The sequence below is a fragment of the Dipodomys merriami genome, unplaced genomic scaffold (genome assembly GCF_024711535.1).
Source record: "Dipodomys merriami isolate MVZ:Mamm:240054 unplaced genomic scaffold, mDipMer1.0.p SCAF_32, whole genome shotgun sequence".
Lineage (NCBI taxonomy): Eukaryota > Metazoa > Chordata > Mammalia > Rodentia > Heteromyidae > Dipodomys > Dipodomys merriami.
This window is the reverse complement of record NW_027204715.1, coordinates 10939730-10963323: the sequence shown is the minus strand read 5'-3', so window position 1 is coordinate 10963323 and position 23594 is coordinate 10939730. Positions and strand designations below refer to the sequence as shown.

At 43.6% G+C, this 23594-nt stretch overlaps 1 protein-coding gene across 2 annotated transcripts in view; it reads left to right on the top strand.

The window, feature by feature from the left end:
* Positions 1–23594, top strand: part of Myo10 (myosin X) — a 196289-nt gene that overhangs the window by 33473 nt on the left and 139222 nt on the right. For both annotated transcript variants that reach the window (XM_070042211.1, XM_070042210.1), the window contains exon 2: positions 3916–4014. In XM_070042211.1, coding sequence (XP_069898312.1) covers positions 3916–4014 — 99 coding nt within the window. The remainder of the gene's footprint in view (positions 1–3915; positions 4015–23594) is intronic.

Below are 23594 nucleotides of genomic sequence, written 5' to 3'. Positions count from 1 at the left end.
GAGAAGATTTTAGGTATTTGAACTTAACATTCCAGTATCCATCTCAGAGATTAAAATGAGAACTTGTCTAAGTTTTAATAAAATGTCAACATTGGACCCAAACACATTCTACTTGCGTATAAAGGCAAGTTTTACTCAAATATTTTGAGATTGCTCCATATGTTAAGTTGCCTGTATTGCATATTAAATTATCAGCCTTATTTAACAACGACAGACTATAATGGCTTGCATATGGGAGGCAGAGTTTCTTTCCCTCCAACTTGGAAGATCTGGTAAATGTCTGCCTGTGACTTGGTTTTCAGATGCTGTGGGTGGCCTCTGGGGCCTGGGCATATGTGTTTAGTTCTAATAGAGTAGAGGTAGGAAGATTGGGGGTTCAGAGAAACCAAGAACAATCTGTGCCACAGGATCTGGTTCAGGGTTTTACTTTGCAATACAGCTTCTGTGAAAATTGTGTCTTTACACATTTGCAAAGAACAAAGAGAGTGTCTTGGGAGCGTTTATCTCAGACCTGGAGGACTGGTCAGCAGGCTCTAGATTAGATATTGCAGGAAGCTTGATTATGGGCAGCTCTTCACACTTGCTGAAAATGACCTTTGGCCACTGAAGCTGAGCTCTATGTTTGATCCCTGGGACTGTGTCAATAAAGGGCTATTAGATGCTTTCGAACAGAGGTGTAAAGAGAAGCAGAAGGTTCAAAGTGAGAAAAAGGGACTGTGGGCTGTCTGGAAACTCTTCCCCATGGCCTCCCAAAGACGGGAGGTTCCCAATACTGGTCACAATTTACAGTTTGGTAGTGTATAAGGCAATCTTGTTTTTCTTTTCTTTCATTCTTTCTTTTTTTGGGGGGGGGGGTTTGTGCACACATATTGGAGCTTGAACTCGGCCTGGTTACTGTCCCTTAAAGTTTTTCACTCAAGGCTGGTTTTCTACTGCTTGAGCCGCAACTCCCCTTTGTTCTTTTTGCTGGCTAGTTAAGAGTCTTGTTTATCTGCCTATAAATTTTACATTTTGTTTAAAACTCACCTAAAATAGTGCCTAGTGTTTATGAAGGATACTTGAAGATGCACAGGATAGATGTTTATTGCATTTATATTACTCTATCTCCTCAATGCTTTCAATCATGTTATTGAAAGATTTATTTAGAGTATTTTGTATCAGAGAATTTCATCTTTGTGTGTTTCTAGATACTAAACTTCTAAACCTAAACTGTTACCAATTTGTAAACCCTGTTTTGTGATATCTGATTATTGTTATTAAATAAATGCTATTTGAATACAAAAAAAAGTATCATGGATTTTTCTGCCTTCAAACTGTGATCCCCACATCTCATCCTCCTGAGTATATAGCTAGGATTATAGGCATGAGCCACTAGCACCCAGCAGAAAATCTTAATTTCATTCTTTGTAATTAGACTCTGTGTGTGTGTGTGTGTGTGTGTGTGTGTGTGTGTGTGTGTCTGTGTGTGTCTGTGTGTGTCTGTGTGTGTACTGGAGCTTGGACTTAGGGCCTAGGCACTATCCTTGAGTGTTTTTGCTCAAAGCTGGTACTCTACCAATTGAGCCACAGCTCTTCTTCCAGCTTTTTGGTGGTTAATTGGAGAGAGGAGTCTCATGGCTTTGAACCTCAGACCTCACATCTCAGTCTCCTGAATAGCTAATTACAGGCATGAGCCACCAGCCCCTGGCTGACTATATGATGAGTAGATTGGGAAACCAAATGTGGAATTCTTTGGGATGAAAGTGACATGGTCAAAGGCCACAGCAAACAGAAAGCTGTGGAGGTTCTGGGATGGAGGCTCACTCTCAGTCATTTCCTCATTCTAACCTACTGTGTACAAAGCGGCACATTCTGTGATTATGGTAGTTTCCTGACGTTTCAGGTGTGCATGTGCATGGTGATGTTTCAAGGCACCCCACTGCTGCAGTCTATAGTAAGGGAAATGAAAAGAGGGTAAAGGAAGTTGCCAAGGCATTTGGCAGCCTCTCTTCTGGGCCATTACCAGTAATGCATGGAATGATACTGGAGAGTCATTGAAGCAGGTGCCTGAAGTAAATGTTCTTTTGGGAAGCAGCTGTTTGTGAATAAAGAAATCAGGATTGACAGCACTTGTGTCATTCTTTCCATCCTTGCTGGGGTCTCAATGCAGAGCTGGAGTCGAAGGGCTGTGACTGGCCACCCTTGGGTTCTTGTATGTTCAGGGCTGATGTCAGAGCAGTTCACGCAGGCTCAGTACTGCTGTCACACTCACAGTGACGAGTAAATAGCCTAAAATCCCTGTCACATGGGGATTGAATGTCTACATGGAAGGCTGATAGAGGTTGCAATGGATGTGCTAGGACGGTGGCAGAAATCACTGGGGAATCATGGGAGCCAGTGGAGGGGCTTGATTCATTTGGATCTTAGGGCCTCCAGCCACCTTGATCTTGGCACTGCTTGCAGAACCTTCTGAGCACATGTCCCCTCCTTCTGTGACCCTGGTGAGGGTCTAGCTGATAGAGCCTCAATTTCGGTCATCCAACTGGAGATTGACAAACAGCAGTGACAGTAAATGCTTGGATGCATTTGAAACCAGGAAGAGCTGTTAACTCCAAATTCTTGTATCTTGGATTTTGTTTTTTTCCTTTTCAGGAAAATGTGAGACATTTATAGACAGACAGACAGTAGAGAGACAGAAACAGAAAGCCTTTATATTTCAATTGTTGGCAGATGGATGAGTGCTTTTGATTTTTTTATGAGTCATTTTAAGGAGATAAATCAGTGTGCTGTATAGATGCGTGTGATTAGGAGTTGAATTGTGACCTTAGCGGAGTCACTAAGAAAAAAAAAAAAAAAGCAAAACAGTGGGAAAATGAAGAATGGAAATAAGATCAGTGCCAAAAAAACAAAAACCAAAAAGTCCATGGTTAAAGTAATGGGATCTGAAGTTGTGGTTTCACTCTGTACCATACTTAAGTATCTGGTGGCATCCTAGAAAAATGTCATTCTGGCAGACTGAATGTTGATGTTTATCCGAAACTCTGGTCCCTTTTCTGGGAATTCCAGTTGGTGTGTGTTCTTGGCTCAAGTTGGACATCAAGGGAGTGGTTTAGTTGTGCAGCTTTTTTCTTTTCTGGGGCTTGAACTCAGGACCTGGGGCACTATCTCTTACCTCTTTTGCTCAAGGCTAGCAAGCACTCTAGCACTTGAGCCACAGCTCTACTTCCTATGTTTTGGTGGTTCATTGAAGAATCTCATGAACTTTCCTGCCCAGGCTGGCTTCAAACCGTCAAACCACAATCCTCTGATCTCACAGGTGTGAGCCACAGGTGCCTGGCTTTTGTATATGCTGCTTAGCCCTGGAAGCTAGGAGGTACCAGGTCCCAAAGGGACCATTCTCTCAAAGACAATAGATCAGTGTAGTGACCAGGTGAAATTTGTAGTTTGGTTTCTGAGACCTGGGTGTTTCCCCCTATCCTCTACCCCCGAGTCTCAAGGGTCTGCACAGGTGCTCTGCCTGTAAGCTTCATTCCCATCTGGGAGATGGGATGTAGCCATATCAGAGGGAGCTTGGGAAACATGAGATCCCATAACTAAGTTGCTGGTGTGGGAGGGCAGAGGGGCTACTGTCTGCTTTTGCTGTGGAAGTCTCTCTTTCCTCTCTCTCTCTCTCTCTCTCTCTCTCTCTCTCTCTCTCTCTCTCTCTCTCTCTCTCTCTCTCTCTCTCTCTTTCTTTCTCTTTCTCTTACACATTTCTCTTTCACATACTTGTGGGTGGAAGATTGTGATGAAGATTATTTCTTTGTTTGCTTGACAAAGACATTTGTTTTTCCAAAAGATTGCTATTGCTTTTTAAGCCTACTAGGAGTCCTAGTCATATTGAGAGTGGTATTTTGTCATAGCTGAAGTGTGTTTGTTTCTTCGTTTGTTTTACAGGGAGCACGCGTCTGGCTGAAAGAAAATGGCCAACATTTTCCAAGTACTGTAAATTCCTGTGCAGAGGGCGTCGTTGTCTTCCAGACAGACTATGGTCAGGTAAGAACAGGGCTTTAGTGTCCTTCTGACATTGCCCCTGGGCATACATGCCTCTCCTGCTCACACCAGAGTAAGAACACGGAACCCTGAGGCCGTTGGACCCCGTGGGGTGGGCACAGGTGGTGTAATCCTCCTTCAGACTGTCCCAACCAGTCTGGGACAGAAGACCCAGCACTTGCCCAGTTTCCTTCCCAGATGTTTTTCACACCTTTCCTTTCTTCCCAGAATCAGAAGTGTGGCATGCAGCTAAAAGGTCAAATGGATTGATATTTGCTGATTAATTCACTTATCACTGTCTGCTAAGATTCTTTAACTTTCATAGTGTCTTAGTCGCTTCTAGCTATCAAAACAGAACACCCTAGAAGGTATGCATGGCTTATGAATGATACATTTCTTTGTCTTAGTGGGGGAGACCAGGAAGTTGAGGGTCACAGTGGCAACTGATAGTGTAGTGAGGGCCAGGCTTCTTGATTCACACATGGCTTCCTTCTTGCTGTGACCTCCTAAGTTGGCAGGGAGAGGGCAGCTCTCTCAGGTCTCTTGTAATAATTCTAGTCACAGCCCTTTGCCCTGATTTCCCCACCTTCTCATGCCATTGTATTTAGTGTTAATATTTCAATTTGTGAGTTGTGGGGTGGCAGGGTCAGGGGTGGTGCTAAGGACATCAAGTCCATCACAGAATGACTGATCGGTGTGGAGTGTGGGAATCACTGCTCCTGAGCCAATTCATCCACCCTGGCAAGTCACAGAGACGCTTCCTTTCCACGTGAGGATACTACCTCTGCTGATGACCATTCTTTAGTGTAAACTGAATGAAAAGTCCCATCATGGACTATAAATATGTAAACCCAGAAATAGGTTCACTTGAGTATATTTTGATGATTTTGAGAGTAGGCTAGCGTCTCCATTTTGGTGACAGTGTTAGCTAGGGCTTGAACTCAGAGTCTAGGTATTCTCCCTTAGCTTTTTCATTCAAGGCTGGTGTCTGCTGCTTGAGAGCATAACTCCACTTCTGGTTTCCTCTTTCTTCCTCCTTCCTCCTTCCTCTTCTACTTCCCTCCTCCTCCTTTTTTCTTCCTCCTTCTTCCTTCCTCCTCTTTCCTTCTTCTTCCTCCTTCCTTCTTCCTCTTCCTTCTTCTTGCTGTGCAGGCAGTCACCTGACCTGTTTTGATTTACAACCTGATTTGCAGGCCCTTAAATGTTCCTGCAGCTTCCCTTGGCTTTTGGTAACCACGCCTTCTTCTGTTTCTGTGATTTTGATAATGTCAGGTGCATCATAGAATTGGAATCACGGGGCATTTGTTCCACTGTAAGGTGCTGTGGTGCTTTTCCACTCATACCTAACCTGGGGGATAGGGGCACCTCAGGACAACTCCACCTTCCCTTAAGGACTGCTCCTTCCCTGTGACTCAGGTCACTGCACTGTGACACCTGAACCCTTTGCTAGCCCCAGTGAGAACAGTCAGTTCTGAGTGGAGGGGGTAGAAGGGGATGATGGTGATTCATTCTTCAAAGAAGCAGTACTGAGTTTGAACTCTGGCTTCATGCTTGCCTAGGCAGCCTTCTACCACTTGAGCTACATCTCTAGCTCTGTTTTTAGGTTCTGGCTCTTTATTTTTTGGTGAGTCATGGGGCCTGAACTCTGGGCCTAGGCGCTGTCCCTCAGCTCTTCAGCTCAAGGCTAGCACTCTACCACTTGAGCCGTAGCCCACTTCCGGCTTTTTCTGCTTATGTGGTGCTGAGGAATCGAACCCAGGGCCTCATGCAAGCAAGGCAAGCACTCTACCACTGAGCCACCTTCCCAGCCCCTCTGGCTCTTTTTTTAAGATAGGATTTCACTTTTTTCCCAGGCTGGCCTGGACTGCAGTCCCCAATTTCTGCTTCCCATGATAACTATGAACCACTGTGCCTGGCTATTGGTTGAGATGGGGTCTTGATGACCTTTTGCCCAACATAGTAATGCTATCAGAGGGTGGCAAGGATATTGGTATTTCTATCAAACTAAGGGAGAGATAAGATGACTTCTTGTAAAATCAGAAAATGTTTCTTCTGGCCCAGAGTGAGGTCCTGAGTTTGAGCCCTAATACTGGTATGAAGTGAATGAATGAATTCCGGCTTTGGAGACCAGGAAGAACTGTGCATAACTACAGTCCTTCAATGGTACCTCGGCGCAAGCAGATGCTGAGAGCCTCATGTCCCAGCGGAGGAAAGGCCTTGCTCTCTTCTTGTACTGACCCTGGCCAGTTTTGCCTCTACTTTCACATTTGAAGTACTCTAGATTGAGGCTGGAAATGTCATAGACTGAAATGGTCCCTTTTGACTTGAAGCCTGTATTACATTCTCTGTGAAGTACTCAGATGGAATAATGGACAGGGGAATGACAGGCTCAGCACAGGCCTCTCTGTGGCCTCCCAAGCCTTTCTGGGGCTCACAGCTTGCTTACTTTGTCTCCTGCAGGGTAGAAATGAATTGTCTGCTTAGACAACAAGCTGTAGACAATGGTTATAGAAGCCTGGGCAGGAAAGTCTATGAGACTCCTAGGTCTAATTATTTACCAAAAGCTGGGAATGGAACTATTTCTTAAATGGTAGAGCACCAGCCTTGAACAAAAAAGCTCAGGGACAGCATCCAGGCTGTGAGTTCAAGGCCTGGTACCTGCAAAAAAAAGAAAGAAAAAAAGAAAAATCAGCAGTGTGACAGGGATATGGTCCAAAATAACACTGAACATTTATTTTTTCCTGAACATTTAGGAGGCACTTGGTCAGCACTCAAGCACCCCTTAGGAGTGCTGTGGAATTTTTTACTTGGAAAGATTGAATTGTTATCTTTTTTTCTGGAAAAATTCTGTTTGGATTGCTCATTATGTGTTAACAGGGATAATCATTTACCTAGATGTGGTTCCGTGGACTCCAGCAAGCTCATCAAGACTGTTATTCTGCAAGGAGTACAGTTGATTTTCTATGTAAATTGTCTTCAGTTGAAGTCTTCCAAAATATTTACTGGTTGGAGACCTCAGTCATCCAAACCTCTGAGTAGTTGTGGACTTGTCCCTTTCTATGCTATTTAGAAGAAGTATGATTAGATTTGGCTTTAAGAGTTATTCTCATTTTATTAATCCATTTAAAAAGCCATTAGATTCTTTCAAGTTGTCTCTATCACCTGAGAGAGTCAGACTTGTTCATATGCATGAGATTTGGTAGTAATTATTAATATTAGTAATTACTAATAGTCGGTCACACCTCTCACTTAAAGCCAGCTCTAGACTTTCTAGTTTGACCTTTTGCTCTGTTGGTGTTAACACTGTGAGTCTAATTGTGTGAAACCTGTTCATTGGTTTGTTATCTGGGTGGATTTTTAGTACATTTCTTTGATACTTTTACACTCTTTTGGCCCTGTCTAGCTGTCTTTTGGGGAAGAGGCATGGAGGTTCCATATTGGGCTTTCTTGCTTACAGCTGGCACTCTACCATTTGATCCATACCTCCAGTCGGCATTTTTCTATTAATTGAGATACAATCTGTTGGACTCTTCTGCCTGGGCTGATCCACCGTGACCCTCAGATCTCTGCCCTGAATAGTGATGATTACAGACACGAGCCACCAACACTCAGTTACAGCATTTCTTTTGCTTTTTTGCTTTTCGTTTTCCTTTTGGGCTTTCCCTTGTTGGTGACTTTTTGTGTCCCTGGATCACCATGTGAGCATGAGCAGTGTTTGTAGTTTGGTGTGTGTGTAGGCCGTGTATGTACATGTGCAGGCACTAGTACTAGGACTTAAACTAAGGGATTGAGCACTATTCCTTAGTTTTTTGTTCAAGACTGGCATTCTACCACTTGAGCCATGGCTCCACTTCCAGCTTCTTGGTGGTTAATTGGAGAGAAGAGTCTCACAGACTTTCCTTCATGGCTGACTTCAAACTGGGATCCTCAGATCTCAGCCTCCTGCATAGCTAGGAAGGATTATGGGCAGGAGCCATCCACACCCAGTTGGATAGCCCCCAACCTCTTCCTCAGTACCCACCCTGAACATTCCTGATCCTGGAAGTCTCCACCAATCAGGTGACTGCTGGACCTGGACTCTGCGGGTAGTCCAGCATAGCAAATCCTCAGCGCCAGGAGGAACTGGAAACCTCGAATTCATTATCGTCCACCTCTAGCAGGACAGAGTCAGATCTGACTGGCAGTCTGGTGGCGGGTCCTACGTACTCAGCTGAGTTAACTTCATCACAGAGCCCAGGAATGCCATGCTTGTCACAGCCAGGAGGCTGCATTCCGGGCTGCGCAGGCGAGCCAGCTGTTGGGCAAGGCAGCTGCCTGAGTGAGGAGGCGGCCGGAGGAAACTGGTGTCACCACCAGCTCCCTCCTATACCCAGACAGGACGTCAATGAGCAACAGCCGGCCAGACCTCAAAGGGGGCAGCTAGAAGAGAGGCCTGCAGGGGCTCAACAATAGTGCCAGCCCAAATGGTGGGCAAAGTGGGGACCCGAGGGAGAGACAACCTAACTTGTGAAGATGGAGGAATAAGGAGTTTGGGGGCAGTATTCTTCAGACTAAAATAGTATCATTAGGGACAAAAACAACAGCTCTTTCTAGTTAACGGGCCTGGACATAATTCTTTTGCTTTTATTTAATTTTTTTTTAATGTGCATTCTTTTTCCTTCTCAGTCTTTGCAATCTTCTTCTTTTGTTTTTTTGGTATGTAAAACTATTTTTATTTAATAGGGACAGCTTGCTCATATATATATATATATATTTTTTTTTTTCATGAGGAAAGGAACATTAAAATTGTTTGCATTTGGGCCCAGTCTGGATGCCAAGGCTCAAATGTCCTTGTGCAACAACCTCAGCCTCAGTGAGAATTAACCTATGGACTCAGTCAAACCACATGAATACACCACTTTTTTAAAATAAAAAAGAGTGGAAGATCTGCGATCCTTGTGGCTCTGCCCCACAGCACATTTTTATCTCTGTCTGTCTGTCTATGTAACCATCTATATATCTACCTACCACCTATCTATTTAATGCCAGGCCTGGTGCTTAAATTCACAGCCTGGGTACTGTCCCTGAGGTCTTTTGCTCAAGGCTAGCTTTCTACCACTTGAGCCACAGATGTACTTTTTGGTGATTATTTAGAGGTAAGAGTCTCACAGACTTTTCTACCCAGACTGGCTTCAAATCATGGTCCTCAGAACTCAAACTCCTGAGTAGCTACTATTATAGGCATGAGCCATAGGCAGATGCCTGATTTCCCATTATTAGCTTGGTGTTACTTAAGATTATCATTGACTGGTTCATTATTTTAAGATAAGAATTTTCTGGTGAAAGTTCTTACAGGAATTTGCAAGAAAGTTGTACAGAAGAAATTTTATTTTACTTATTTTCTAGTTGGGAAACAAAATGTATCAGTAACTCCATTCAGGCTTTTGGAAATTTTTACTGTCATTCAGTTGTTACTAACAGCTGTAACAATCCTTCAAGGTTTTTTCTTTTTCTAAAGGGTATTTAAGTGATTTGATATGATTAGTCTACAAATACTCAGATTTAAGAAAAAAGTGAACAAATATAGAGTTGATTTTTTTTATTCTTTTTTAGAGCTTGGCTTTTCTTCTATTATTTTGTGTGTATGTCGTTAGTTTATTGCAGAACACATTGGTGTAAATTACACAACTACCATTCTTATGTAAATTTCATACTTAACCAGCTTTAGATACCTAGTTTAGAGCAATTAATTACATGTGTGATTAATTACATGCAGAATGTCATGCAACCCACTCGACTGTCTATTTCTAAAGTTTTTTTTTTGGGGTAGTACTGGAGTTTGCACTAAGGGCCATGTACAACCCTCCAGTCCTTTTTGCTTTTATTTATTTTTCAGGTAGTATCCTGCATTCTTATCTGAAAACTCTTTCTACCATATAGCTGGGTTACAAGTATGTACTGCCACTGCTAGCCTAGGGAGTCTTGTTAACTTTTTGTCCTGGCTGGCCTCCAACTGAGATTCTCAAATCTCTGCCTCCTTTAGTAACTAGGATTACAGATGTGAGCTAGCACTTCACCTAGTCCTTCAAAGCTTGTTAATCACCTCAAACAAAAACTTTGAGGTTAATAATCAGTAATTCTTTGTGTGTTTAGTTTAAAAATCACTTTCTTCTTAGGTACTCCTGCATGTGCTATTTAAAAACAAAAACAAACAGCCTAAGTCCGGACATGGTGGCTCATGCCTGTAATTATGGCTACTCAGGAGACTGAAACCTGAGTGATAGATAGAGCTTTGGACCTGGTTTCTTAAGAAACCAACAATGCCAGGTGCTGGTGGCTCACACCTGTAATCCTAGCTACTCAGGAGGCTGAGATCTGAGGATCGTGGTTCCAAGCCAGACCGGGCAGGGAAGTCCATGAGACTCTTAACTCCAATAAGCCACCAGAAAACTGGAAGTGGTACTGTGGCTCAAGTGGTAGAGCACTTGCCTTGAGCTGAAGAGCTCAGCGTCAGCACCCAATCCCAGAGTTCAAGCCCCACAACCAACCAACAAAAAAAAAAAAAAAAAAAAAAAGGAAAGAAATCAACAATGTTGAGAAAAATGGCTCCATAGCTGGCTGTGAATAGCCTACATCAGCTGAGCACTGTGGATCAGCTCTGCCTCTGGGCTGTGCATGAGGAACCTGTGCAGAGCTACTCTGGGTAAGTGAAGGGCCCTTCTAAGTAGGAGGGTGAGCTCCACAGCCATCCCACATGGAAGAGGAAAGAGGAACATCTGCCACTAATGACAAACCATTTTTAAATGTGGACTATCTGTCTTCTTTTGTTGAAACCTAAGTAGAGTTCCATGGGTTATTCTTGGACTGTTACTTCCTTCGTGATGGTACAGCTGGGCTACAAGGCCGCACTGAATTAGGAAGCTCTCCAGTTCTCTGTGTCATTCACATTTTGCTATCCATCCTGGCATTACCCATCTCCGCCATGGACAGCAAGTACAGCGTGGAGTTTCCTAGAGCAGAGGGCCCTCCTCCAGAGACGACTTCCAGCTCTGCTTTCCAGACCGACCAAGGAGAATGCAGTTTGTCTGACTTCCCTGTATGATACTCGATGCAAATGAAACCTCAAGTTGGAAAAAAAAAAAAAAAGTAACATGCAGGCAGCTGTTTGTATTGATGAGAGGTATGGTGACACTGCGAAGTCAGTATGTCTGTGGAATTACTCCTGTGTTTAACCAGGCAGGAACAGCACACAAGCCAGGGCCTCACAACCTGTTTTTATATGGCCTACAAGAAGGGTAGGTTTCTCACTGTTTGGGAAAAATCAACAGAAGGATATTTTTGAAATGAAGATTGTCTGAAATGCAGGTTTCATCCTATTACATTGGGCCAGTATCACGTCCTTCCCTTGGCCACGGTAGAGCTGCAAAACCTAAAGCATCAGCCATCTGTCCCTTAGTAGAAACCTTCACCAACCTGATCTAGAGAGTCTGTGAGACTTATATACAGTGAACACCTCCCCGCGCCCCCCACCCCAGCCAAGAAGTGGAGCTGTGGTTTATGTGGTTGAGTAACAAAAGCTAAAGGACAGTGCCCAGGCCCTTAGTCGAAGCCCATAGGTCTGGTGCAAAATTACACACACACACACACACACACACACACACCAGCATCAGAAAACACACACACACACACCAGCATCAGAACACACACACACACACACACACACCAGCATCAGAACACACACACACACACACACACACCAGCATCAGAACCCCCCAGGCCCTTAGTCGAAGCCCATAGGTCTGGTGCAAAATTACACACACACAAAAAAATTACACACACACACACACACACACACACACACACACACACACACACACACACACACACACACACACACACACACACACACACACACACACACACACACACACACACACACACACACACACACACACACCAGCATCAGAACCCCCTGGGAGCTCTATCAAACATTCGCTCCTGGGCCTCAACCTAGAGTGTGTGATTCAGCCAGTCTAAGATGGAGTCTGAACATCTGCCCTTCTAGCAAGCTCTCGGGAGCAGTGGATGTGGCTGGTCTAGAGGCCACTCTTTGAAAACACATTTATAGGTTTGGCAGGCTGTGTTTTGATGTTTGCTTGCTTTTTTTTTTTTCAAATCCATGTTTTATACATATAAACATGTAATCCGCGGTCTTCCTCCCAGAGCGTGTTCTTTAAAAACACAGGTGGTCACTCAGTCAGGCCAAGTAACTTTTTGGACTGCTGCAGACAGAAAGGATCCATTCTCGCACACTGATTTGTCAGAAGCAAGACCAGTCTAGAGAGCTTCGCTTTAAATACTAACACCTGTCTGTGGTTTAGTCTGCGGGGTTTTTTTAGGAGTTGGTTTTATAGACAGCCACTCCCAGGCACAGCAGAAGTGGTAAAAGATGGTGCAGTGTGTGTGAATTCCAGTCCCACACATTTCCAAGGAAGATCCATGTCTTCTTGAACCATTTAAGAAGCAGGCTCATTCCTGCTGATACCCTTGGAAGTATTGATACAGCTTGACTCCAGTGCTTCTTGCAAAGGCAGTTCGACTGTGCACTTACCTTTTGCTGTGTGAGGTTGATTCATGTTCCTCTCTTTTGAAGAAGACAAGATTCTGTATTTTGTAGCTACTGTAAGAACACCCAGACGGTTGCATAGTTAGCTTTCTGTCTGATACCTTCTTTTATCCTATTGATTATACAAGCTGATAGAGCAAAACAGCAACCACAAAAAGTAACCAGGAACCACCACAACCCCAGGGACAGAGATGAAGCTGGACAAGACCCTGGAGTGAAAAATGTAAAGCAATACTTGGGAGTATGAACAACCCCTGGAGTGGGTTTTGCCCCAGTGTGCCTGCCTGTGTACTCCAGCCAGAACCCAGGAGCTCAGAGACCTCATCTTTAGTGTCAGACTCATCTCTTCTTGTGCTTGAATGATTCACTGATACACTTTAGCATACTTTCAGGAACAACTCCTTTGGAAGAAGTCTCTGTTTGGGATTTGGCTTTTTAATATCCATGTCCATACAATTTTCCTGAATTTTATGATAAAAAAAAAATCTTGGCAGTATGGCACACTGAGATGTATAAGATGATTTTGATTATTCCCATGAATTATTGAGTGGGGTGAAAATATCCCCGAAGGATTTTCTCCATGAAGACTTATAGCTGGGCTGTGCAGTCTCATAGAAAACTTCAATATTACATGTGTAAATTCACCACATGGCCTGTCTTAGAAATTCCGAAGGCGGTGGCATCGTTTCAGAGGGTAGACTCCGCCTTTAATCAAGAGGCCCTCTGGGTGTTCCAAATGGCTCTTGGAGTGATTTTGAAATAATGAATTGTGTTCCCGCAGCAAGGGTAACAGGGTAGCTCACCCTAGAGAATTCAGCAAGCATTTCAGTCTTCTGGAATGATCCTCTGTTGTGAAATGGATCTGTCTTCCTGCCATGTCAGAGTTCATGGAGTTTTGCTACAAGCATCTGCCTTGGCTCTCGCACACACAGCTAGTGACAGATGTTAACTGGTGGAGTCCAGAGTTGCTCAGCCTTGTGACAATGGCCTGGAACATATGCTGTCCCCAGTTTCAGGAAGCTTGTGTAACAAAGGACTCCAAAGAAACCTCGCCTCCTGGGATTGCTGCCAGCATGGCTTTGTAAAGGGCAAATCCTGTCCGATTAACCTAATTTCCTTCCCCACACTGGTACACAACTGAGGAGCTTACAGTTGTAGCTCTTTCGACTTGAGCATTATTTTTCCCCCAATATAAATGTATTTATAATTAAAATTTGAAGATTTTTTTTCTACTCTCTTTATCTTCCTCCACAAGCAGGTCTTATGCTAAAGTTTATCAGTGAATCATTCAAGCTCAAGAAGAGATGAGTCTGACACTAAAGATGAGGTCTCTGTGAGCTCCTGGGTTCTGGCTGGAGTACACAGGCAGGCACACTGGGACAAAACCCACTCCAGGGGTTGTTCATACTCCCGGGTGTTGCTTTTGGAAAATAGTCCATGGCGCTGGGCCTTATTGGCTGGACGTCAGCCTCCAGAACACACACAGCCTGGCACTGCAGTTCACGCCTGTAATCCTTGATACTCAGGAAATCTGAGGAACACAGTTCAAAGCCAGCCTGGGCCGATAAATCTGGTAGATTCTTATCTCCAGTTAACCACCAAAAAGCCAGAAGTGGTAGAGCGCCAGCCTTGAGCCAAATAGCCAAGCAAGAGTGCTAGGCCTTGATTTTCAAGCCCCAGTGCACTCTCGCACATGCATGCACACATGCACGCACACACACACAGAGGTATTTTAGGTATCTCCTGTTTGAGACATTCTTTTCAGGGAGGTAAATACCTCGGAGAAAACAAGTCCTGCTATCACAGAAAAGCCAGGAGTATGCACCGCTGGCTCATTGCTGTGTTGGATGCCGATCTTAAAATGGTTTGCAGATGTTGACTGTAGCTACAAGCAAAAGCAGCTGAAGCCACATTTTAGCACCTAGGATTTGATTAGTTAATAACTTTCATAAGCTGGTCCAGTGTCTGAAATGCAAAAGAACAGAGGCTTATTTGCACCCTAATTCACATCTGTAATTTACCCACTTCCAGTGTATCATTTAGCTCTTAGTATTTCCAAGGACTCATGCATTTGACACTATAGTAATTTGGGAACATTTTCATTACTCCAAAAAGAACCTGTGTGCTTCTGGCCTGTCATCCGCAGGCCTCCCTCCGGGCCTTGGCAACCACCTGTAGTTCTGCCTATTCTGAACATCCTGTGTAAGTAGAGTTATGCAGCATGTGACCTTCGTGTTTGGCTTCTTCCACTGAGCTTAATGTTTGGTCCATTATGGCCCATGCCAGTAACAGTATTTCATTCCTTTTTACATCTGAATAATATTCCATTTAATGGAAATACCAGATTTTATTTAAGATAGATAGTCTTTTAAGTTGAGGAAGAAGCTGATTGCCGTGGCTCGTGCCTGTAATACTAACTACTCAGGAGGCTGAGATCTGAGGATTGCAGTTCAGTGCCAGCCTGGGCAGGAAAGTCCGGGAGATGCTTATCTCCAGTTACTGGGAGTGGTGCTGTGGCTCAAAGTGGTAGAGCGCTAGCCTTGAGCAAAAAAACCCCAAAAAACAAAAAACTGAGGCACAGCACCCAAGCCCTGAGTTCAAGCTCTACTACTGACAAAAAAAAAATGAGGAAGAAAAGGATAAAACTGAAGAAGGGCTAGCCCCATATATAGCCAATTCCTGGAGGATTCATAATAGAAAAATATTTTTGACTTGCAAACTTAAGGTCAGAATTACAGCTAGGAACAATGAGAATTCTTATGCGCTTAAAAAAAATCAGTTGCGATTTTTTTCTTAAACAGTTTCTAGTTAGGGTCTCGTAGCTAACAGCAGGAACTTTTCCCCGCCACAGTTCGGAGGCAGCTGATAGGTGGGTAAGGCTTAGAAAATGAGCTTTGCTGGAGCCCAGGAAGTGAGGGAGTGGGTTATTTGGTCAGAAAGATGCCAGGCATTTAAGTGTCGACTCTTACGTAGAGTGTCTGGCCAGCCTCTGTCCTCTGGGAAGTGTGGACAGGTAGGTGGGAGAAGAGAATGTAGTGGCGGCCGATGGGTGACAGCCTTTGAGGGGCAGCCAGCCTCTTGTCTGTAGGGGACAACAGGAAGAACTGCCAGGATCCTCTCCTCTCACTGTGCCTGCCTAAGGCTTCCTCTCAGGCTTCTCCTGTGCAGGAAAGTGTCCTCCTCATCAAAAGGGAACTGTGACCGCTGCAGGTTGTTTGGACACTTATTTGACAGTGTTGTAGGGCGCAGTCATTTTTAAGGAGCGAGGGTACAACTTCAAGAGGAATGCCATGATAGCTGGCCATGGCTTTGTTTTTATACAATGGGGGTGGGGAGTGTACATGCACAGACGCACATGCGTGCTGGTACTCAGGGTCTGGACATTGTCCTATAACTTTTTCACTCAGGATTTATGATCTACTGCTTGAACCACAGCCCCACTTCTGGCTTTGGGGGGGTTAATTAGAGATAAAGAGTCTCATGGACTTTTACTGTCTGGACTGGCTTTAAACCACGATCCTCAGATCTCAGTCTCCTAAGTAACTAGGATTAGGCATAAGCCACCATTGCACAGTTTATATAATGCAGTTTTTTAGTCTCTGTTTTTAAGCAGTGTCTTGTATGGGCTTATTTCTGGTCTAGGGTAAGCATCAGTCTCATTTACTTTCTTCCTTCCCCTTCTCTTCCCCCTCTTTCCTCATTCCCCTTCCCTCCTCTTCTTCTAGTACTGCAGATTAGACCAAAGGCCCTCTTGACATGCCAGGCAAATTCTCTACTACTTGAAACACACCCTGGTCCTTTTGTTTGTGTTTTGTTTTTGTGGTAGAGTCTTGCCAACATTGTCCTGGCTGTCCTAGAATTTCAGAGCCTCCTGTGTCCCTACCACCATAACTGGGATTACAGGTTTGCATCACTGTGCCTGACCAGCGTTCCCATTTCATTTCTGGTTTTAACCTCATTTCCCACCCTTGGCAAGAGGTGGGTACAGATCACTGTTGTTCTCCTAAGCCCTTCTATGGCTGCCTAGCAAAGGCTTTTGCAGAAATTCCTTGAAGAAACTCCCAGAAGGCTTACACATTTTAAATCTAGTATTTATTGGAAGTTTAGAAGAGGGAACGTCTTTCCAGATGATTTAGTTTGAATATGGCTTTTCTATGCGTAACAAGGCTTAGACCAGAGAGCTTAGATCCAGGTCCCATAGGAAGAAATCAGAAGAATCTGGGGCGGAGGGAAGATTTCTTGTTTATAACTCAGGCTTCATTGGGTTATATGGTCTCTTCTGCTTGAAGGTAAGGTGGTACAGCTAGTGTAGGCCTGGAAAATAATGCAGACAACTGCAAGCCCTCCTGTTTTCTCCTGGCTGGCTGGGGATCACAACAGGGGGGGAATAAAACCATTACAACATTTGAATGAGGCAGGCATCAGTGGCTCATGCCTGTAATCCTAGCTACTCCAGAGGTTGAAATCTGAGGGTCACAGTTTGAAGCCAGCCCAGGCAGAAAGCCTGTTGAAACTCTTATCTCCAGTTAATCACTAAAAGTGGAGCTGTGTCTCCAGTGACTGAGTGTTAATCTTGAGCAAAAGAAGCTCAGTGACAGTGCCCAGGCCTTGAGTTCAAGCTCCAGTATAAAGCAAAAGAAGAAAAACAAAACAACCCACTATCGCCCATGCTTACTCAGTGATCCAAGACACAAAAACTTACCAAGGTAAACCAATCCAAAAGGAAAACACAAACCCCCAAAAAAGCAAAAGAAAAGTTGTAACTGGCACTGGTGGCTCACACATGTAATAGCTATTCAGCAGGCTGAGATCTGAAAATTATGGTTCAAAGGCAGTCCATGAGACCATCTCTAATTAACTAATGAAATGTTGAACTGGAGGTATGTCTCAAATGGTAGAGTGCCAGGCATAAGCAAGAAAACCTACTGAACAAAAGACCATACTGTCCATCAGCTGAAAAATAAAATCCAGAAGATCACAGTTTGAGGCCAACCCACACAGAAAAGTTCTCAAAACTCCATCTGCAAAAAGCAAAAAGTTATGCTGGAGTTATGGTACAAATGGTAGAACATCATCCCTAAAAACAAGCTGAGCAACATTGAGGTCCTGAGTTCAAACCCAAGAACCACTGAAAACAAATACAAAAAGGATAGGATGACTGCTATGCTAAGGAAAAGTTAAAGCAGTTAATTTTTTACTTGTCTAAAGTTTTCATCTTTCAGAAATTCTATGTCTAAAATGGCCATTAGGATGAGACTTGCTGGATAAACAGTTTAAATGTCAGTCTCAGTTACTTTGTGTAAAGGGAATCTAAGCCATCTGGACTTGTCATGCTTTTATTATAGGGGCTGTGTTTTGGGGTCAGAGCAGATGTTTGCAGCCTACTCTCCTCATTTCTTTTGTATGGGTTGGCATATATTTTAACAGCATTGAAATGTTGAAAAGATTTCAAGCCAACTTGGAGAATACCACAACAAATTGAGTCAGTTGACTGGTTCAACTATTTTGTGAACAAGGATCCTCTGAAATAAGTACATTTATTTAACACCATTTAAATGTGCCTCTGCATTTGTTGTTAATCTGGTCTTTTGACCAGATGTTGAACGTATGTCCAAATCATAAAACTACAATTTGGTTTCAACAAGAAGAGAATGGCCAGTGGCAGGACGTTCATGAAACCCCACAGCTACCTCTAAACAGGGCCTCTTCATGGTCCCTTGGGTTTCCTTGCTAACTTGTACTTTTGCAGCTTCCTATTTTATTGGGATAACATAGACAAAGATTTATCATTCATAAATATTTAGTCTTAGCTGACGTCTGGGTGAATCTGTTATTCTTAAAATTGAGCCTGAACTCCATCTTTTGATAGTATTTTAAGTTACCTGTAGAAAAGCCATTATACTTCAAAATGAAGGTTCCATCCCTGGTGCATTGCAGCAGACAGCCTGCTGCAATGGTGGCTCATGCCTGTAGTCCCAGCTACTCAGGACACTGAGGCTGGAGGATCATGGTTTGAAGCCAACCTCAGCTGAAAAATCTGAAACAGACTCTGTTGTGAATTAGCCAGCAAAATGCCATGTTTGCAGTCTTTTCAGGGATAATCAGATAATGGCAACCTTGTTCCCCTTAACCATTTCACTATTTTAAGGTAACTTGTAAGGCCTGTTTTTGAATCTGAAATGGCGATGGTCACACTCTGGGGTTGGCCAGAGGGCAAGGAAGGGTTTTAGTTGTGCCTGCTGGTGTGACTGCTGCTGGACACTACTGGACACTTGCCCCCTATTCTACGGTCATCTCTACACAAGTCAGGCTCTGCACCATCATGGTGATGCTCCCCGCCTTTGCACCCCAACTGTGTGATCATGCAGCTCTTCATGACTTCCAGCCTGTCCCTTCCTCCTTCGGCTACCTGTTACAGCTCAGAGCCAGGACAGCACATCGGTGCAAGTTAATCCATGAAAGTAGTGCTTCCCATGATGACCACAGTCTGGGAGAACTTTCTCAGAGCAGGAGACCTACAGAGCCAATTGTAGCCGTCACACCTGAGTGTAGGAGGGAAGGAAATGAGGGACTTGGCAGGTCCATTCTAGAACATTGTGTATCACACCCAGAAGTGATGGACATCCTTGGGTGACTTCAGGGTCATTTGGGGGGGGGCGGTTGTGTGTGTGTGTGTTTTGTTGGTCATGGGGCTTAAACTCTGGGCCTGAGCACAGTCCCTGAGCTCTTCAGCTCAAGGCTAGCGCTCTACCACTTGAGCCACAGCGCCACTTCTGGTTTTCTGGTGGTTAATTAGAGATAAGAGTCTCACAGACTTTCCTGCCAGGCTGGCTTTGAACTGCAATCCCCAGATCACAGCCTCCTAAGTAACTAGGATGACAGGCGCAAGCCACCGGTGCCCAACCTTCAGGGTGGTTTTTAACGTTGAAGAAAACTTGTGAAGGACAATGCCTCTCAATTCTGTTTGACAAAGCAGTAATGTTATAATTAGTCTGCGAATACCTTGTCTTTCTCTTTGGCTTCATTTTCACCTTGAAAATGAAATTAATGTCCAGCCCAGGAAGGCAGCTTGCCAAGAGCACTTTACATCTGCTGTTCTTCAACACCTGAACTGTATGACTTGCTGTTTCCCAAGCCTATACATTGCTGCTGCATTCAGGAATTTTAGGGGACCAGTGTAGACTGGTCCCATCTGTTATCTCACCAGAAAAAGCATTTAATAAACAATTGCTATTATTTTACTGTATGTACGTACATGTGTCTATGCATGGGTGCTGGTTCTGGTGCTTGAACTCAGGGCCTGGCTGCTGTCCCTGAGTTTTTATGCTCAAGGCTAGTGTTCTACCATTAGAGCCACAGCTGTTCCTCTTCCTCCTCCTCCTGCCTCTCTCCCTGCTCTTCCTCCTCCTCCTCTTCTTCTCTTCCTCCTCTTCCTTCTTCCTTCTTCTCATCCTCTCCTTCTTTCCCCTCTTCTTCCCCCCCCCTCTTTTTCCTCCTCCTCCTCCTTCTTTTTCTGGTGGTTAATTGGGATGAGTCTCATGGATGTTCCTGCCTTGGCTGGCTTCAGACCACAATCCTCATATCTCAGCCTCCTGAGTACCTAGGATTACAGGCATGAGCACTGGTAGGCACTGATTTCATTTTACAAAAGACAATTTGGCACAATCAGATGGAAAAGACATGGTCCCAGAATAAAAGACAACCTTTTAAATGGAAGACATTAAGTTGTTGTTGTTATTTGTGTGTGTGTGTGTGTGTGTGTGTGTGTGTGTGTGTGTGTGTGTGTGTGTGTGTTGTGTGTGTGTTGTGTGTGTGTGGTTTTTGTTTTTTTTAAGCTCCATTGTATTTTCCATTTGGCTACAGAAAAGTCATCTAAGTTAAGGGTTTGGAAATCTTTCAGGTAATTGAACACCTCCCAGGCCTCAGTGCAGTTCCTTGGCCTTGTCTGGCACTTTAAAGCTGGCACTTTAACTTATCCTCCTAATAACTTATGACAAGGTTTGGATCATGTTGATGCATTAGGTTGGGGCATCAATACAGTTTTGCTAAGATAATAATCTAAATCAGTATGTTTGAAAAAGGATATTCTTTTGTTTGAAAAAAAACCTCACTAGCAAGTTAAATTTTATAGACATATAAAGAGAGGTGAGCAGAAATCCATGCCTTCCCTTCCTCCCTCCTGCCTTCCTTCTATCCTTCCTGCCTCTCCTACCTTCCTCCATTCTTCTCCCCTCCTTTCCTTAGCAGTACGAGGATTTGAACTCAGGATGCACTTGGTAGGCAGGAAGTCTATCACTCCAGCCTTTTTTTAGATAGGGTCTCACACTTTTGCCCATTATACTGTGATTATCCTACCTAAACCTCCTTCATTGTTGGGGTTACAGTCATGAACTCTGATGCCTAGATGACCAGCAGTCCCTTTATTTCCTAATTGTGAGTTCTGTGAAATTTTTAGAGTTCTCCATAGCTTGATTTTAAACCACTGGTTGAGACTAATCTGTTCCTTGTACTTGTTAATGTTGCCATGATTTTTGACAAATTCCTTATTTGGCTTAATTTCATTTTAGGGACAAAATAGTATACAAAGTGAAACATAAAATGAATGTAAGCTAGGTACTAGAATCTATTCTTCCAGTGTGTCCTGATTTGCTGTGAGGCCACTTCTACTTTTTGAAAAACAACCACACACTCAGTTATGGCAGATGAATTTAGCTACAAAAACTTTAAAATGGAGCAAATTTTCTTACTTCAAATAAAAAGTATTCTTTACCTTTAAAGCTATGATTACTTTCTTAACTTTATGACTTTATAAAAAAAGAAGAGAACCAATAAAACAAATTCTTGGAGAAAGTAAAAGAGATAAATCTTGTAGTCATTGATAGTAAGTTTTACTTTCAAGAGTCATTGAACTTGGCGCATTGGCTCCCACCTGTAATCCCAAATACTTGGGAGGTAGAGATGGGGAGAGAGATGGTGGTGCAAGGCCAACCTGAGCATGAAGCTCAAGAGACCTCCTTTCAATGAATAAAAGCTGGGTGTAGAGGTATACTCTTATCATCTCAGCTACTGGGCTCACCGTCCAGGCTGGTCTGGTTAGAAATTGAATGCTCCATTTAGAAATTGCTAACACAGAAAAAGGGCTAGAAGCATGGCTCAAGTGATAAAGCATCTGCCTAGCAAGCACAAGACCCTGAGTTCAAATCCCAGTACTTAACAAATAAAAGAAAAATCACAGATTATGAAGATGCTCAGAAAGTGAAAAAGCGACAGAAAAACTGAAGGGCCGTGTTCATGACTGTATGTTTTCTTTGTAGTGTATCTGAAATCTTTCAGTCAATGCTGAGTTAGATAAAGAATTAATTATTCAACGAAAAAGAGGTGGATTAAAATCATTGGGAAGGAATGATTTTCTAGTTATATTGGAGAGATCAGGTTAAGGATACTTGTGGAGGAGTGGATTGGAAGAGGGACAGAGTTCTTCAGTTTTATTGTGGAACTGCGGAGCTGAAGGGGAAAAATATATTGATGGTGGTTTGTAACTAATCAGTCGCTGATTGGTTGAATGACTTAGACTCCTCACTTACCTTGTGCCCACTTTGCCTCATTATTTGGCAGTCCTTTGTTTGTTAGGCAGAATTAAAATGAAGCAATGCAGGTTAAGTGTTTGATGTTCTTATTATGTAATCCCATAATTAGTATGTACTGGTGGCTTGTCCTCACTTAACCTTCCTAGGTTAACGTGTCCCAACTAGTTTTGATGCTATTAATGAACTAAAGAAGACCTGGGAGCTTCATTCCTTAAAAAAAAAAGAAAAAGAAAAAGAAAAAGAAATTTTGAGCCACCAGCAGTATCTTACTCCTGTAATCTGAGCTACATAGAAGAAAATGGAGATCAGGAGGATGGCAGTTCAAGACCAGCCCTGAACTCTTCCAGTAGTTGGGCCTGGTGGCACATATATATCTGTACCAAAAGTAAGAGAATCACAGTCCACAGTCCAGGGCTTCCTCGACCCCACTTGAAAGAATCATTAAAGCAAAAAGTGTGAGAAATTTATCTCAAGTGGTAGAGCACCTCCCCAATAAGCTTAAGACCCTGAGTTCAAACCCCCATACCACCACCAACAACCAAAAAAAAAAAAATCTTTGTCCATCACTGAGTGTTTAATATGCTGTTCATGCAGTTTTAAAATACTGTTGCATTTTAACTTGATTTTTAGCAACAGGAAGGCAAGAGTGATTGTCTTAGTATCAGAAAGATAAAGCCAGCTAGGTGCTGGTGCCTCATGCCTATACTCCTAGCTACTCAGGCGACTGAGGTCTAAGGATTGTGATTTGAAGCCAGCCCTGGTAGGAAAGGCTGTGAGATGTATTATCTCTAACCAACTGCTCAGAAAAAGCCAGAAGTGATGCTGTGGCTCAAGTGGTAGAGCACTACATTGAGTGAAAGAAGCTCAGGGACAGTGCCCTGAGTTCAAGCCCCAGGAATGGCACCAAAAAAAAAACCAAACAAACCATCAAAACCCAATAATTGGTTTGGAAATGGGAACCCAGAAGCTACCTATAGCCTGTGTACACTGGCACGTTTGCATCAAGTCAGCTGACTTCTGTTCATGACCTCCACTGTTAAAATCAGTTGACCTTCAACAAGTTACTGCAGCTCTCTACTTCTGTGTTTTACATTTGTAAAGTTGGAATCAGAACTTTCCCTAACCTCACCAGATACAAGGTTACAGAGGTACACATTGCCACATGTAGACAGACACTTCCTTGAACATGCAGCTAGATCTTTATGCATAGCTGGAGCCCAGGGCAGCTCCCATGATGTGAGGAGGTCAGTGCTGGACCCAGAGGGCTGGGTGTAGTTCCAGCTGGTTGCTGGGTCTGGCAGGGAATGGGCTGGTGAACATGTGGCCTGAGGCTCAGGGTATAAGCAGGGTGAGCAGAACTGGAATGCAAAGGAGAATTTTCAAGAAAAGGT